Genomic DNA, 19085 nt, shown 5'->3' with positions numbered 1-19085 from the left:
TGAATCTAAAATATTTGCCTGATCTACAATAATGCTAATTAGCACAGGCTGAATTCTGTCTCTGCAGATGTGAGGAAGCCAAGTGAGCTGCTTCAGCAGGGGGGACATGAAATTCCAGTCCTCACTGCAGGAGTGTGTGTCCTTTTAAAGCTGCAGGAAAAAAGCAATGCCTAATTTGGAAATGATGAGCTTGTTTTACTCGTGCCATGTCTTTCTACTCACAAAAAAGCAACATATGAATATGTGCACAGCAGCCTGACCTCACATGGAAGGCATTTTCTTTTAACAATATCTACAATTGATTTTGTACTACAATAAATACAATGAATGCTACATTATCATTATACACTAAAGACCATCAATTTTCCATAATGGTGCACAGTTTGACTTCTATCAGTAGGTACACTGTCTGATGAGTGAAACTAACAGAACTTTGAAGGAATTTAAACACAATACAATATTAAAAGGCAACTTAAGGTCAGTCACACAATTTTGTGACAGAAACTGTAATTGTCTCATTTGTGCATATAATTTGTATATTATATATATTATTTATGAATACCTAAAGATGGCCGTAAAGCACAAACGCAATGAAACAGGCACATCTTTGTTCTGTACTGTGGTTGAGCTTTGTGTTCAGTCAACTGAATAGATTAAAATGATATAATTTACATTTAAATCTGATTTTTTCCCCCAAGTAACTCAATATTTGCCGAATGCCACTGAAACAAAAATGGCAATTAAAATCTAACTGCACATTAAGGTCAAGGTCTACTTTAATTAAAATAAAGGTCTCTGGATAATGCACAAGGTGAAATGAAGCTTGACTTTGTTATATATGAACTAACTAACTAACTAACTAACTAACTAACTAACTAACTAACTAAGGATCATATCATCTCTTTCAAACGTTGGCAGTCTATATTAAATAAGCATTTATTCAGCCAGTTCATTTGTAATTTTGCAACAGAAACAATAAAAGCCAATATAGTTCTAAAGGATGTAATATGAAAAGAGAATACTGATTGTATAAATCAAAATATTTGTGTGAATTACAATCAACTGTCTTGTTGCTGAAATGTGCTGTACAAATAAATTTGATTGACTGGTTGAATTAGACTGAGATAACTGGAGATAACTGCTGTAATACATCAATAATGTGGCAATAATCATTCAAGTTTCTGATTTTCCTTTTTAACCAAATATTCTGAAGCACAACCTCACAGCAGAAACTGGTTTATTTGGTCATTTACCTTTTTCAGTCGTCAGTACATTCTTTCTCGCCATTAAAACGTCCAGAAACATAAGAGAAACAAAATGCTTTTTTACAGCTCTGAGGTAGAACATAACCTTACTGAAAAACAAAGCTGAACTCAAAATTATCTGTACTTTGTGGGAAAGAAAAAAAAATCTGCAAATGTGTGGTTATCATTTCACAGCTTTACAATATTAAATACACTTTAAAATACACTTGGATACATAAGTGCACTCATTGACAAGCACATTCTTTTAACTGCATAATATTTTACACGAAAGAGAGATAAACATGCCATGGATACAAAATACAAGAAAAGCAAGAAAATGTGTCCAAATACTGTAGCATTCTAAAAGAAAATCCCAAACTTTGCACTTATTAATTATTTATTTATTTTTTTATTTCTTAGCTTAAATTGTCTAGTGTCAAACCCAATTCTAATATTTGGCACCCAAGTGTGTTCTGAGGCATATTTAGAAACTTCTGTATGCAGGTGTAAAACTGCACCGTATATACTTAACTATTTTGCACAACTGTCTGCAGTGTTAGCTTAAATACACATTTTTGCTAAAATGAACGATTATCTCGACACGAGAGAACAGCATTTGCATGCAAAGTACAAAACAAACAACCTGTTCCACAAAAACTACACCTTGATATCCGACGGCTAGATTTAATGCTGACAGGATGGTCAGATTAGACTCCAGTGATTACACCTGAAAATTTGATCACATTGAGAAATATCCAGCAACTGACCTAAACTTGCAAATGATGTTAAAAAGTGGTGCAAAGATGACTTATCAATGAGTCACAAGTGATGACGCTCACATCAGCTAGGAGGAACAACAGAGAACTAAGCAACACAACAACCTTGCAGCCTCGATTTCATAAATAAGATTATCTTGACACATGAAACACAATTTTTCTTCGCAGCTTTACTGAAACTAGTGGAAAATATGAATGACAAAACTGGAAGTACTTGAATCGAAATATGTTTGCTGGTAGGTGTTATGGTGAAGTTGAGTTGAGCTGACGGACCAGAAAAATACTTTTCTAAAATCATGTCTACATGCCAATATTAACATAATGGATCAGAAAGACGGGATTAATGAAGAACATTTTCGGGTTTAGCAGTTAACTCGCTCCCAGTTAATGTGCCTCCCAATTTACCCCCCAAATTTAAATTTGGAATTGATGAAAAATGTTTTGACTTTTTCTATATAATTGCACAGTTGTACATATAAGGCAATCTGCTCTGAAACAGATCTGATCGTTCATCAAGTCGGGTGCTGAAAGGGAGAATTTAGTGTCACTGTGGGCTCTCTCGGCTCCACTCGCCTTGGCCTGTTCATCATCTCGCATTCATTCTGTCGAACGTTCTCCTCGTTCATGTGCGATACCTCCGTGGAGCCTGCCTCGAACCCAGGTCCTGTGTTGGCCACGTGAACCACATGAACTTTATTTCTGCCATTCTTAATGAGGATGCAGCTGAAGACTTTCTTGAAACCTTTGCGGAAGTGTTTGGACACCAGAGCGTACACAATGGGGTTGACGCAAGAGTTGGCATAGGCCATGCAGTGAGAGAGTAGCCTCAAGGCGTAAGTGGTCTGATTGAAAGGGAAGTCTCCGTACAGATAGCACAGTATCACTACGTGGTATGGCAGCCAGCATATGCAGAAGAGCACAGTTACAATGATGATCATCTTGGTGACTTTACGCTTGGCTCTCTTAGATTCGGACATACCATCCAGAGGGTCAACGGCCGTCCAGAGGTACTTGATGGTTCGGGTGTACGAGAGGCTCACAACCAGCACAGGAATGACGTAGCCAAACAGGAAGGTACAGGTGTCTAGGACCTTACGGTTCTGCTCCTCCCAGCCAGGGATACACACAGTGCTGTTAGCAAAATCAATCAGGTCATAGTAGCTAAGATATGGACCTGCAAAGATCAAGGACAGGCCCCAGATAACCACCATGGCGACCACTGCATTACAAGGGGTTCTCAGCTCTCTGGATCGCAGAGGGTAGCGGATGGCCAAATATCTGTAAAGACAAAGACAAACAAATTCAGTGTGTTCTTAATGTTTCATGGTCTGATTGTAAAGTGCATACAATCATACAATGTTACCAATAATTACCAATATTTATTATCACAAAATATCAGACACATACAACTTGAACCTTCTCAGAAATTGCTGACCTATTATTCCAAAATAGTGTTGTCGATGCGTTTAGGAGTGTCGCAAAAGAACTCTAAACAGCAAAAGGAAATTTGATATAATTTCCAGAAGACAGTTTCATGTCAACAGAAGAAATCTACAAGTCAAAAATGTTTCCAAAGCTCTGTATTCACAAATTACAACTACAATTCGATAAACAATAAAAAACTTTGTGAAGGGAGAATAACTGTACCTGTGAGTTTTAACCAAAGACAACGTTAATGTTCATTGCTCCTGGTTAAAGGGTTTTGAGTCAATTTTTGATATTGCTGATGAGGCTCCCTGCACAGTCTTCGTATTTGCCAAACTTTCTGTTGATGACCATAAAGTAGCCTTAGATCTTGAATCATTTGCTCAAAGGCCATCAGTTGTTTGCAAAATCCTTTTTCATATGACTATGATAATGTATTTTAAGATGATTTTTCTGTGGCTGTACTTTTCTCCATCTGTTATATTTTTAACAGTCTTAGTGCTATAAGTCTAAACTGTATGTAGTTGTGCCTTGCTGGGATCAACCAAGCTATGTTTCAGGAGTCAGAGTACTTAACAGAATGAGTTCTGCTTAAAGATGATCATTTTACTGTCAACATTTCCCTGTGATCAAGATGGTGTTACAAGTTTGTTGCATCTTTACAGGTGAATGGGAAACTAAGCCAAGTCACTTCTAAATGTTCATTTTGCTAGTTGTTATTTAAAATTTTTCTGATCTATATTGCTTGAATTTTTCTGTAAGACATTCAACTCAACTCGTTTTGATTCTTTCAGTTTATGTCCTATACTTGTTTTCTATTAATTTCGGGTTTTAAAGCGGATGTGGGGTTGGACAACTTCCGGTGGCTATAGCGTTAGCATTAAAAGGCTAGGAAAAAGGCTCAGTCTCAGCGCAGTTGTTTTTGTTCAGTCCCTGGTTGTTCATGTGGGGCAAGAAAACAGCCTTTACTGTCATATCATGCGTTCCCGACGGACCCGGACCAACGGAGGCAGTGGATCCAGGCGATCCGAAGAGATGAAGGTCCGGACTTTTGCATAAAGACGAGAAGCACTTTCGTATGTAGCCGCTACTTCACGCATGCGCAGGGCCGAGGCGGTTGCTTGTAACGTTCACAAAGATTCACAAAGAGGATTTCTAATTATTTTTGTACAGTCTGATCTTAAATTTGATTTGTTGAGATGTGCCTCAATTGGAGAAGCACAGGAAGACAAAACGACAATAATAAAAAAAACATTTATGAACAATAAAAAACAAGTACAATATTGTGTTATATCCTATATACTTACATAAAATATGTATAAAAACAAACAGTACTGCTAAAAATAAGGGAAACACTTTTTTGTTTTCTAGAATTTGATGTCATCTAAAAACTGACCTGGAAATATGCACCAGTAATAAGAGAACATGATCTGTGCTGAGGACAGGTGTTCGCTAAGTGTACAATCTGCTGAAATGTTTTAATGTCTCTTTGGATGCAATGAAGAAAATGAAGTCAGATGTTGCTCTCCATTAAACCACACAGTGATAGTATCATTACAACGAATTTCACAGTGGTTTAGCCATTATCAGTGTTGGAGCACTGTGTGAGGGTCTGTTTTAAATAGCTGTGTGAAGCTTGCTTATTTCCTCTGCAATATGTATCTGTTATTTATCAGGCTTTCTTGGACAGTATGCATGTTTGAATTTTGGATGATTCTTAAATGCCCTTGGGTCTCTGATAGATAGCCAGCCTGTCTAAAATGTCACCTTCTTTTGGCAGGCGCGAACGGGCTGGATGTATGACTTTCACATCCCTTATCAGAATGTCGAAGTTATAAAAGAATAAACTAATAACTTACAAAACCAGCACATTATCATGTTCTATTTTTTTAAATTAGATGTTTATGTTTGTAGCTTAAAGTTGCATGAGTTGAATGTCTTCTGACAGGTGCCCCCAATATTTTAGCTTCTTTTGCAGTGATTTTCAGTAAAACAGCAGATACATCTCTCAGCCTTTTTCATTTCTAAAACACTTCAGTCACCTCTCCAGAGACGGAAAGGACAGCTTCTCTGCTCTTTGATATTTCCCTGAAATGGTGGCTAAAGGCACTTATGTTTGACATGAAAGGCAGAAAGAAGACACTTTGAACCTACTTGAATGAAGCCTCAGTGGTTCGAACAACTAATGTCCTTGTTTGCAGCCATCCGGCTTTATTGATAGGTGGAATTTGAAAGAAATGTTAATTTTCAACATTTGAAATTTGGGATTCAAAACAATGTTACATCAAGAAAAATGGGCGTCCTTTAATTCCACAGTATGTGCTACAAAGACAACAGTTACACTGACTGACTTGGCTCAACCAAGAAGTTACACAAATATCCATAGGTTTTTACTGTATTTAGTACACTTTGGATTTCAAACACTAAAATGTACATGCAAAAACACAAAATGCATTTTCAACATGAAAACCACGCTGCACCTGGAAATATTGTAAAGCAATTGTCTTTTTGAACTTTGATTTCATTCCCAGTGAGAAGTCTCCATTAACAGGCCTTCTTTTCATTATTTTCTATGTGTATGTGGGTCTGCATTTATACAACAGAGTGTCGGGGGGGGGAAAAAAAAACAAAAACAGAAGACATTTATTATTAACAGTCTGACTCTGTCGGATTGTTTTCAGACAGAGGAGAAACAGTGAGTGAATCCTCTGAAGGGTAAACACAGCCAGTATGAGTAGAGATTCTGCTGCAGTGAGCAACTCCTCAATGACTGTCCATACTGACAGAGTTGATTATGCTACCCAACAACTGTAATAATTACTCAGGGCTTTCTCTGCAAGGGGGAATCATTTTTAGCCAGGGATGCTGCGTGATTGCCTCATAAGATATTCAATTATAGCTTAATTGTCTTGTGAGGTCATGTGAGTCTTTCATTAATTCCATTCATGTGTGCCTTTGGGGTTTCACTGCTAGTCTGCTTTCTTCACATGGGAAAAATGCATTCTGTGAGGTTAGTCAATGTTTTTGTTAATTATTTATTACAATAAATAGATAACATAAAATAAAATAAGAATGAAGACCTTGAATTCATATTTTTACCTATAAACATTTACATTCAAAGGTATATAAAAAAAACAAATAAGTGAAAAATTACACACCAATAGATGTCACATCTCATAATGCAGGATTATATTGTAGCTTAAAATTGTGGTTTCGATAGAAGTCCATTATAATTTTTGTTGTCAAGTAATCAATTGCTTCTTGAAGATCAAAATCAATATTTTATCCTTGACTCATTAATTCCTCCACTGATTAAATACTTGTTACACAGAAAAAACAAAACTCATTTCTGCATTCTTTTTCAGAAAAATAAATAAATAATGACTTGAGATTTTGGCATATGAGGAGTTAAAATTTTGAAAATTATTCAGAATTTGATGTCTGGTTGAAATAAAAAAAGAAGTGGAACACAAAGGTCTTTTTACTATTTTTAAAGTGGATTTTTCAAGAGGACATAATTCATCTGTTATGAATTGTGAAGGTGGTGATTCTGCACAAAAACTAATAATGAGTGAGTGTCACAAGTAAGCCATGTAACAAGGAATATTGTTGATCTGACTAAAGCCTTTTATTCCGTTCACCATGACACCTGAATTAGTTGGATTTTTTGAGTTTTTGAGATGCTGATTTGATTAAAGAAATACATTTTTGGTGATGTAAAATCAGTGCAAGTAGTCTGTTTATAGTCTGATGCTATGACATTATAGTTTTATTTGGCTCAGGATTTTATACTATCCTTTTGAAGATCTCTTATTGTTTCTCTTATTTGTTTATATGCTGATGACTCCACTACTTGTACATCTAATTCAACTATGCTGTCTTGAGGTCATCATGATGCAGCTCCTATTTTCTTCAAAATGCATTTTCCATGCTAAATTTTAAAATACAATTGAAATCAAATGTGATGTTTTAACCATAACTTACCTTACATTGTTAGTTTGCTAAATATCAATGGTGCAGCATTAGAACTTATTTACTTCAATTAATATTTAGGTTTCTGGCTTGCTCACAGTATTTAGACATTTGTTGCATCAAATCAAGACAAAAGTGTATTTATTCATCTCATGCATACATGTAACTGTTAGAAAATGGAAGCAGAAAACAAATCTCTATTCTTTTTAAGAAAACAAAAGCTCTTGGGAATCAATGCAATTCCTGAGAAATTTCTGAGCAGCACTAATATTGGGATCCATCTGCAAAATATATTTCTTTCCCTTTCAGTTCCTAAGGATTAAAATTTAAATAAAGACAGAGTGTTCATTTCAAAGGTAAAAAGAAAGAAGGCATTCATGAGCTGCACATCTACAGCTTCAGAGTATTCTGAGAGAATAGTTATTAATTTATGCATGTATGTGTGAGATGTATTAGTTCTCAATAATGAATCACAGCCTTTAGGGAAGTGAAGAATTTCTTAAGGCTTGATGGGCTTGAATTAGTCATTTTAGTGGGGTGGATTTCTAATTCAAGACCCAAAATAAAATCAATAGTGAAACAAGGAATCGACAAAAGATTTTTCTCATGCTTCCACACATTCATTGTTCTAGAGGTAAATGGAGAAGGTAAACAAAACAGAAAGAGGATGTTCAATCAACCAAATGCTGTATCAAAGAGTTTTATTGGTATTACATTTTTAAATCTAATCAAAGTAGTTAAAAGAAATGAAGACTAGCTCAACATTATCGGATCGCAGAGGCAAAATTACGAGGACATGTTGCCTTGAAATGCTTGTAATGACTTTGAAACAAACACCTTTTGGAGTCACTTTATTGAAAATTTGAACTAGAATTAGAATACAGCTAAATTTGAATAGAGTTAATTAGGAGTTAGGCTAAAACAGAATAAATCCATTTAATCCCAAACATCAATTGACTTACCTGTCAACTGATACAGCAGCCAGTGTGAAGCTGCTGGCATACATGGTAAGGTTGATGAAGAAGTGGACCACTTTGCACATGAAGGAGCCAAACACCCATCCCTCCAGCGAATAGATAGTGGCTTGGAAGGGAACGCAGAAAATTATGAAGAAGAAGTCAGCCACGCTCAAGTTGAGTATGAAAAGGTTGGTCGTGTTGTATCCGAGCTGGCCGCTCCGCAGCAGCACAGCGAGCACTAGGCTGTTGCCAACAGTGCCAAGCAGAAAGATGAGGGAGAAAACCACAGACACAATCACACTGGTGGGGTTCAGCTGGTAGCTTTCAGAAACGTTGGCCTGTCCTCCTGTCCAGCTGAAATCCTCAAAGTCAGACATTTTGGTCAATCTAGAATGAAAGAAGAAAGATAATTCAAGCATGCATCTGAAACAACTTAAGGTGCATATCTTATAATGAGAGTAATTTAGAAAAAGAGCCAAGTCCTCTGAGGAAGGCGAATGGTGAATGTGCTGACGACAAAGGTCGTCTCATGCAGGGTTAATTGCAACGGAAAGGACAATCCTCCATTCAGCTGAAATGGGGGCTTGAAACTCCAAAGGCTTTGGAAATGGTTCACAAATTTGCACAGACCAAGAAAAATAAGACTCTATAGAGCAGGGGTGTCAATCTCCAGTCCTGGAGGGCCCGTGTCCTGCAACGTTTAGATGTGCCTCTCCTGCACCACACCTGAATAGAATAATTGTGTCATTAGCAAGGCTATGGAGAAATGATCTACACAAGGAGAAGGTAATTAAGCCATTTCATTCCAGCGTTTTGTACCTGTGGCACATCTAAAAGCTGCAGGACAGCGGCCCTTGAGGACAGGAGTCTGATCAAAGCAAATGTAAATGTTGCTCAAATTTAGAAAAAGTGATAAATTTATCTTTAATCAAATAATAGATTTTTTTTAATTGTTTTGCCAGTTGTATCTTTGCTGCTTTGATGCTATATAAATATGTGATGCACTGCTGCAGTTGATTTCAAGAGGTAATTGGACCAATAAGCAACTCGCTGTGCCCGAGCTCAGCTCCACTCCACCATAATTGAATGGATCGCTTCTCTAACCCACCACTATCTGAGTGCTCTGCTTAAATTTACTCAGCAAAAACAAAAAGAGCAGGAGCTCATTCATGGATACTGGGATGCTTCCCTTCCTGCCACAGCTATATAGAAGCATTGATCCCTACCAAGGATCAGCACTAGAGGACCCACTTGTCTCTGTCATATTCTGGCCTGAAACAATGTCATATTGAACCCTCTGACGTGGAGGATCGGGTAATGTCTCCAATGACGTCAATCTGCTCTCATGTCATAGGTACCCTCATTTCACATCGCACAGCAGTCAGCCATCGGTACGAAATTGAAACTAAAGTGGTCCACTTGGAGGTGAATCATAGAGTCACACACACAGCAAAATATGTTTAAACACGCTTGTATTCCAACAAAGAGAGTGTTTGTTTTTTGTGTTAAAAGGTGCTAAAAAACAACAGGGCTTGTAATTTATTATTTTCCTTACTATAATGAGGCCATTTTTGGCAGTTAATTGTGAAAAGCCAGTTTATAATTATAGATGATAAAGGAAGTAATGGGTGTACGGTGACAAAGAGGATATGCAAAATTCTAATTATGCATGATCATCTTCTCTAATTGTACAATTAGATCATTTGTGAAATGAGGCAATATCTGCAATTAACCCATAATCCACAGACACCTATTTATCAGCATCATCATTTGTTTATATTGCTGATTCTGCATCACAACTTTGAGAGGCATATTTTTGCTCTGATGGTGATCATCAGGCTTTGATGCTGCAGGATGTGACGGACAGAGGCTGGAGTGTATTTGTTTCAATTGTGTTTTTATCAATTCTTCATCTTTTAAAGAAAATATTTTTTTTTCCAGTGAGTAGACTTATAGGAACAACTTGCTCTTTGAGATCGCCACTGATTTTCAGAAGAAAATCAAAACCAATCAATACGAAGTCACTCTCAAAGCAATGCACTTCATTTAGAAATTGTGCTCTTTGTCATAGCATTCGAGCGCAATTGTGCTCTAAAATTGAAGCATGTCAAACTTTCGATCTACACAGACTACTGTCTTTCTCTTTTCATGTCGTTAGCACTGCGGTATTTATGATACGGTTGCAATTTTGTATCGTTAATGAGATCAGAGAAAGGAAGCAACCCACGCCTGTCACTGCTGCTTACCGACCTCATTCAGGAACCAAGCAGGTTCCTGAATGAGGAACCTGCTTGGTTATGAAGAAGAAAAAGCTGAAATTTTCTCTACAGCAAATGAGCAGCTTGATTATGTTTGATAATGCTTTAATGAGAGGCTACTCATCACCCTAATCAAATGAATGTCATTACCTATCAAAGAAATGCCAAGGGCAGGATGAAAACACCAACGTGAAAGAATCTTGAGTCGCAGCTGTCTGTTAAATAAAGAGATCATTCTTTTTTTTTTCAATCTCTTAGGAAACAGTGGACATGTTTATCATCTGCTTTTTAAAAAATGATATAAGTGTAATGGAAAAGTACAACATTATATGTCAAGTTATTTCCAGCTACAGATTGAAAAAACAGATGCAGGAATGCCCCGATTAAATTTATATGAAGGGGATAACACCTGCTGCCTGCTGCTGCAGAGGATTTTACTTCACAGCTCCGTTCCAGATTTAGGCAGTGCTAAACCCACCTTATTATCCTTAAGGCTATGCTATTTGCACTGACATAAAATGTTAGTCTACAGTAATATGCCAGTGGTAGGACTTCAATCAGAGCTGGACGTGTTTCGGGATCGCTGGGATCAGAAGAAATGGGGACAGATGAGCAGATGCTTCATGGTCTGGTGCATGCAACACTAGACGTGCAGTAAAATTCAGAGGCTTTGGTTGTGCTCTTTGTGGTGTATTTGGAGGTGTGATTAGGAGTTAAAGAAAGGGAATCAGTAAAAGAGTAAAAGAAACAGGAAATCCAAAGAGAGATGAAGAGATCGACAGGGGTGTACCACAGCCAAAATCAGAGTAAGTGGAAATATGTGAGCCTCAAAATAATAAGCTTCATCCTAAATAAGAAACAAGACTCAAACACCCACACAATGAGAGTCAAAGTTAAGATATGATACGATAAGCTATGTTTGTAATGAACAAATGTGAAGAACAAATACATGTTAAAGATTAGGATACTAAATGCTTGGCAGAACGGTTTATTTTTATCTTGCATAACCAGCAACAGCAGGATGTAGATCAGTCATGGGTGCTGCAGAGAAAACCTACCGGACTGATGATGCTGGACAGTATCCAAAGCCTCCCAATCTTCTCCGATTAGGTACAACACTCCCAGGAGACCAATGCTGTCTTCATGCTGATTCCTCTTGTACAGACGTCTCTTCGCTACCAGCATCTGTCGCTGTCTGCCTGGGTTGCTGCTGTCTTACTCTCTTTCTCTGCCTGCCTCCCCCACCCCTCCTAAGAACTCCTCCTCCACATTCACTTTAATGTTCACACTTCACTGCAGAGAAGGACGGGAGAGAACAGAGGTAAAGAGGAAGGTTTTAACGCCTGCCGGCCTCACTGTCACTGTGGAATCAGGAGGTCATCTGATAAACAGTTGCCAAGTATAACTGAGAGTGTGAACCCAGACCCTAAATTGTTAAACAAATGGTTACCTTATTGCATTGCTCCATTTATTTAGACAGCCATTGCGTGGTAAGAAGGAGACTGAGTTATTCACTGCATACAAGGTGGAAAATGTCTCACAATTGTACACTTTGTTTAAGCTTTAGTTAGTGAATGTTTTGTAATATTAAGGTAGAGATAAATATCTGGAAGGGAATTATGAGAGCACAGAATACATAAAAAACAAACAAGTTTTCTTATAAGTAAAATACATTCATATTCAACCGTTAATTATCTTTTGCTTACCTGAGATTAGGTTGGAAGGTCTGGAAGGGAAACCCCAGACATTCCTCATCCCAGCACTCCTCCAAGTGGAATATGTCGCAAATTTTTGACTGGAGGCATCTACTAGGTTGTCTCTATCACATGCCCAAAGACTTTCAGAGACTTTAAGCAGACAGTTCATCTCCCAGTGGTTTAAGAATATCTCTCTGTGTTTTACTTGCCCCCAAGCTGTTTCAATGTTTTTCACAGTCAAAACACTTATTGCCAAAGCAACATCTAAACATACTCAGGATCAAAGTGTTATCAACTGAAAATGAAGTCATATTTTTGATTTTCTGTTAAATCTATGTTTAACACAAAACAAATAATTAAAAATAAATAAAATACAAACAATTTGACTATAAAGTGCTGTAGTTGTGACAATAACCATTCAAAATGTAAAAGCAATGAAAATTTAAGATTTGCAATACAGGCACTGTTGACAGAATTTCCATTGTTATTTTTTTAAGACTGGGCAAATCATTTTAAAATGTATTTATTTATTAATTTTAAAGTCAAGGATAGACTCTCTACTTACAGTTTGGTCAACTAGAATTTTAACACCAGATGGGAATGGCAACTTAGAAATAGAGAAGTTTTCTTAATTCAAGGGAGGTATTTTAGTAGAGCCTCCATTTTCAGCTGAAAAACTCAACTAAAATGGTCCAGGTATGTTCCAGTGGTACATAAGTTCCGATCTAGAGTCTAAGTTTGCTGGACTAAGTGTCCCTTCTGACCTAGAAATGCCTCGGGATCCTCCAGAATAACCTAAGTACCAATGAGGTGAATGTCAAAATTTTCCTCGTCAACTTGTTATCCTCAATTTCTGATCTTGGATAGGACAGTTCAATTTGTGTGGTTTCAACATAATATTTTTTTTATTTCCAACATAAGTAATATTCCCATTTGTACTCAAGTAGTTTACTCCATTCGATTTACGGCATTAAAAAGTCAAATACAAGGGCTAGGAACTAAGGAAGCGTCCATTACAGCAGATGATAGCAATGCCTCCAAGTTATCCCTGGATGCAGCCTGCAGGCGCCAGTTCATGAACTACGCATAAACACGAAAACATACTGCAAGTATATTTTACCCACACACAAATAGGTGATTGTTGACGTTTAATGGCATATCTGATGAATCTGAGCTACACTACGCACCAACAGTCATAAACCAGTTATCTTTCTCCTTAAGTGATGATGATGTAATTACATTTTTCATTTAAATTCTATTGTTGAGCTCTGAAAGGCAGTAGGTCTGGTGCTTCAATGTTTCTTTATATTTGTTCATAGTCTGGTCTTTTTCTATATCTTAATTCGGCATGGGTCCATTGCTCTGAAACTACCTCATTGATTGTGTGTGACTTTGTTCCTTTTACCTGTTTTGGAAATTATTTTCGGTCATGCAACAGAGACCATGTAATAAAACAGAGTTTCTTTCTGCTGAGATATTGATGATTGACGAAGGTTCACATCAGGAGCAATATACTCTCTCCTTCCTTTTTAAATGGGCTTTTAATTGTTTTTTGACATCAATAATTGACCAAGGGAGCGTTGGCTAAAGATGTGCATGCAGTTTCATGGAGGAATATAATATTTACACTCCCATGCCAGGTTCTGGTGATGAGACTATGATAAATATTTTCAAAATGGCATATGTTTTAAAATAACATGCACATAACAACTTGAAAACAAAATATTATGTTAAAGTGAGAAAATAACATTAGAATACTGTCTGGAGAAGTGTAACACTTTCAAACAAATACTTTGCTGAAGATCCTTGTAATTCAATTTTAGCATTCAACCACTTGATCAGAGCCTATGAGCATCCAACATCTGTAATAGGTAATATTTGCAGTTTTCCTTGCAAACAATCTCCTGCTCTATCAAATGTAACTCTAATCTCTGGTTAGGCCTCTTAAAACTGTAGATAAAGATACCCTATTGTTGAATGCTTCAAGTTATTTTTGATACATGCAACACTTCCATAACAACTGAATGTGACATAATTTACTTGATTATAACACTGAATTATGCGCCTCGAAAATACATGATTCTGCAGAAGGGAGGATGCTTTCTGCGCCCCTTCAGAATGCATGGCTTCATGAAGTTGTTAAACCATGACTAAACACAAAATTGGATGACTTGTGAAAGCTTTGAATTAGAATAAGCACTCTTGTCTGGCAAAAAGAGAAATCTCACAAAAAGGCACAATTTGAAGAGCAGAAAAAAATCAGTGGTTAGTAAGGATCATTTCCCACTTTATGTCCAAGGTCCACTGTCTGCTTTTTTTTCTTGTATTCACACTGAAGAGTGGTATGATTTATACAAAAGTAAATCATTCAAAAGAAGCAAAATCATTTTTTCACATTAACTGCAATTGCCTTACTATTATAGATTTTTTCAGCTCCTTATTAATTGGTAGATAAAGACCAACAGAAAGATATGCCTAGATATACAGAAGAGCCCTTTTGTCCATGCACTTGGCTTAAAAAAAAGATCCAATTAAATCAGAGGCAAAGGCAGAGGAGGAGGAAAAGAAGAAAGTGAAGGAAAAGTAGAAAAAAAGAAGATGGAGAAAACCTTCAGTCCTCCAGAGCATTGGAACCACATTTAAAATATTCACTAGAGGATTGTTAGATGTTTTATCCTCTCTGATGTTTAGGCATACTGTAATTAAATAAGAGTGCTACAAAAGTTAATGTTACCACCACAAAATCCATAACATATTTTTAATTCTTCTTGATAGATATGAAGGCTTCATGTACACTTTGTCACTGTAGAAAGTAAAAAAAGAATTAGATTTGAAGATTTCAGATTAAAAGACCAACGATCATTTATCAATTTTTTGCTATCCATCACTTAATGAATTCAGAAATAAAAGAAGAGTTATTTATAATTTTTTCTCTCTCCATACATTAGTGAGGTGGAATAAAATTAACATTTTGTAAAAACAAATAATTGTTGTTAATTAAATCTTCAATACATAAATGCTGCTCTAATCTGAAGTCATTGCATGCACATGTAATAATCCGTCCTGCTTCTTTCTCTTCTCCTGTAGTCTGCCAATCAAACTTTGCGGCGCTCACTCAGCACCAGCTGTACGTGTTTCCTGATGGCTGTGATACAGGTTTTCACACTGTCAAAGTGCATTTCTAACCTTAAAAGAAAGAACCTCACTTTTGTATTTATGTATGCACTGATTCTGCTGTCTCTAAAAATACACTCGTCACTCAAGCGCCGAGCATTGTCCTCGTCTTCAACATGCTCCAGTACGGACAGAGAATGTCAATTCATTAAGGACAGGCGCTGACTAATCTCAATCTGGTGCGCGACTTGACTCTTGATACTAAATTGTAAATGAAACACCATTGACTTGTAGCCTCAGAACCTTCAGCCTGACACAATTTACCTTACCTCTATTCAGAGCGCGCTGACTGTTTGATGGCATCACTGTCAGCATTCATCCATCAATAACCTGCGGGCAAAACAACATCATCCACACAGACCGAATACCTGTTGGGCTTGAAACAAAACATGTTTTTGTTTTTTTTATTTTTTAAAGGACACAGCACTGTCGATATGTCACATATGTTCTGCTTTTAAATATTGCAGTTTCCATTTTTAAGCTCTGGATTATGTTTCTGTTTTTAAACAAATTTGTCTGCATTTTAAAAAAAAATCAAGCTACAATGATGCACAAATAAGAAAATTAATTGAGAAGGAGAAAGACAAATGACACAAGTTTGAAAATGTCTTACACATAAAAATAGAATATCATGGGAGACAATTTTTTTCAAGACTGAATTAGGTGACTGGTGTCAGCATGTCTTTGTCTCTTTTGACTTAGTAGAATAACAGGACAGATTGTTTATGTGTTAGTGCTCTCAGCATGTTTCTCTGTGAAACAGGGACTCTGAGCTAAAACTGAGACTGACATTGGAAGTGAAGGGATGTGAGACAGACACAGCTGACAAATTTAGATTCCCACTATTGTTCAATGGTTCCAAAACAATTTCTTTTGTGAATGCTTCAAAAATATTACTGCCTCTTCACATAACAAGAAAATCTTTGAGAAATAAATGATCTTTCTCAAGAAAGGCATGTTTTGTGATTTTAGTGATATTTAGTGAGAAAATATTTGCATATGTTTTTTACATTATTATTTCTATTTGAAAGCAGCATGTAACTGTAATAATTCTGGGTTACTTTGTGTCAGCCTGTTACAAAAAAATAAAAAAATCAAATTAAACATACTTAAAATTGAAGTTGTAACAATTCTGAAAATGTTCAGTTGGCTGTGTAAATAATTGTGATTGATTGTTGTTTGGCAATGGCAAGGCACACATGTTCAAGAGCATAAATTCACAAGTGATGCTGGCACTTTGTCGACCCCGACTGACGCTGATTCCAACTGAGAACATATTTCACTCCCTATTAATGAAACATGGCCGCCCCCGATTTACAAAAAAATAATAATAATAATAGAAAGGGAAAGGGAGAGAACAATAGCCTGAGCCAAAGCAAACAGTTTTGTTAGGACAATGATGGAGCTCTGCCCTGACGAAAGGCAAATTAAGATTCAGAAATACCTTTGGGTGTTGTTTTGTGTGAATGTTTCCATGGTAACAGCAGATGGATCACCACGAAAGGACGAGGAAAAAACAACAACGAACGATTGATTTGTGTGACATTTCTCAAGAGCTGCTTACATTGAGGTTTGAATTATTAAAAAGCAGCTTGCGACACAAAATCAAACATGTTTCTGCTCGTTCCTCAGAGTGTCTCTGTAGAGCTGTGAAGCTGTGGGGTCTCAGTAGCAGTCTGTTAGCTACTGTTTGCTCACATCACGTTATTTAAGGCAGATTTCTAACATGCCAAAGCTAATTTGTTTGCTTATTTTAACATTAAAGGAAGAATAACAAACAGAAAGCCATCCATGCTTTTATTATGAAGGCAAAAAGTGGTTAAAAGAAGTGCTTTCTTTAGATGATGCCCTACGTTCTTCTGGGTTCCTGTAACATGGCGATAAACAGAGCAAACTGAAACCCTTGGATGTGTAGACTGTGGGAAAACAGCTCAAGTGTTGACAAGCAGTCAAATTGCTCCTATTATAAAAGTGTGGTAAAAATACTGATGGAATCATTATCTTTGAGAGGCAACAAGCCCGAAATAAAAAATAAAAAATAAATGACACACTGGCATCTCTGTCATTTCAAGCAAACACTCATTAATTAGTGTTCTGCTGCAGAGCAACAACAAACATTTAGGATTGACATCTTACTGTGAAATCAATTAGATGGCGAGTACATGGTTTACATGGGAAGCTTTCATTGGACCTGGCTTTATTGGCCATGTCTGAGCGCCGGGAATCAATCACAGCAATGTCCTCAGAGGAAATGAGAGGTGCATCAAAGGTGAAGGCTTAAACTTAGCTTCTCACCTCGGGTCATGATCCCTTGAGTATTTACTTTAGTGGGAACTCACAGTGAGCCGGGCTAGTGAAATAAAAGATTTCTGTCTACATTGTCTCCAAGGATTGATTGGCTTGGCCTCCTGAAGAAAAGATAACTCAGTTTCACTTAGAAAAACTGTTTTGTTACAGACTGAGGTGTCTTAGTTAAATTTAACTCGGTGAAGACAGAAATTAAAAATAGTTATTTGACTGAAATATCTGTGGCACAGATTGAGTGAAACTTTCACACTCAGCTTGCCAATGTTATTCACTCGCAACATATATACAGATCTGAAGCACCACTTATCAGAAACAGAATAGTATTAGTCTTCTGCATGAAGTCACAACATTTGAGGCTAACCTAGGGATGGTTTTTAAGGCTCACATCAAACATATATCACCTATTCATTTGTTCTTAAAAAAATTAATCAATTTAACAAAAATAAAAATTTTGACCCTTTGTTCCAGGAGTGTGAAAAACAAATTACAATATATATGTATATTTTTATGTTTTCCCTATTTTGCCTAGATGTTCAGTACAAATAAACAAGATTTCACAATTTATTATTAAATTATGAATAATAAATTAATATGAATAAGAAATGGAGAGTAGCTTTACCATCAGTCAAAACTGGATTACTCTGCCTTTCACAGCTTTTCAATTATTGTCAACTGATGGAAAAACTATAAAAGTCAACATTGAAGAAATATGCAAAAATGATTTTAAAAGACTGCAGTGAAAACCATTTGAAAAGTTCAAACACTGGAGGCTGATTAAGCATCTTTGCACTGAGCTTTTCAACTGGGAACATAAAAGGTATTGAGTGGGAACATAAATCCCGAGCCAACTGGTTACTTGGCTCATCAGAAGCGTTGCAGCAGCAAACTGAAAATTAATTGCAGAAGGAAATTATAAGAGAATCGCAGCCCCGCCATGGGTCAGTCCAGGTCAAGGCTACACACTGTTTTTGATTATCCTCTTGTCATGGAAACCAATGCAGGTGATGATATGTCTGTACTTAACATCAAGTACAGCAAATTTATCTTAGTCTGCTTATTTGCTGGAGTGCTGTTTGCTTCATCATGTCTAAAAGTGAACATCTAGAATCATATTTGGGCATCACTGAAACTTTAGCTCACTGCTTAACATGGTGAGAACAGAGACATTTTACCTCATATTTTAAAATGAGGTAAATATGAACAGCTTTCATCTCTCTAAGCTGTTCAGCTATTCAGTTTGTGTTTAAAATTCCCTTTTATGTGATGTAGATCA

The 19085-nt window shown here is 36.7% G+C and overlaps 1 protein-coding gene across 1 annotated transcript; it reads right to left on the bottom strand.

The window, feature by feature from the left end:
• Positions 1-1220: 1220 nt before the first annotated feature.
• Positions 1221-11893, bottom strand: galr2b (galanin receptor 2b). Its single transcript, XM_055021514.1, has 3 exons — positions 11693-11893; positions 8380-8763; positions 1221-3298 (listed from the first exon to the last, which is right to left on the bottom strand). The coding sequence occupies exons 2-3, from the start codon at positions 8751-8753 to the stop codon at positions 2533-2535; spliced, it is 1140 nt and encodes a 379-aa protein (XP_054877489.1). The 5' UTR covers positions 8754-8763; positions 11693-11893; the 3' UTR covers positions 1221-2532.
• Positions 11894-19085: the final 7192 nt, after the last annotated feature.

This window comes from Poeciliopsis prolifica, unplaced genomic scaffold, assembly GCF_027474105.1.
Source record: "Poeciliopsis prolifica strain line A6 unplaced genomic scaffold, Auburn_PproV2 SCAFFOLD077, whole genome shotgun sequence".
NCBI classification, from domain to species: domain Eukaryota; kingdom Metazoa; phylum Chordata; class Actinopteri; order Cyprinodontiformes; family Poeciliidae; genus Poeciliopsis; species Poeciliopsis prolifica.
Note: the sequence above shows the minus strand (reverse complement) of the source record. Positions and strands in the feature narration are given on the sequence as shown.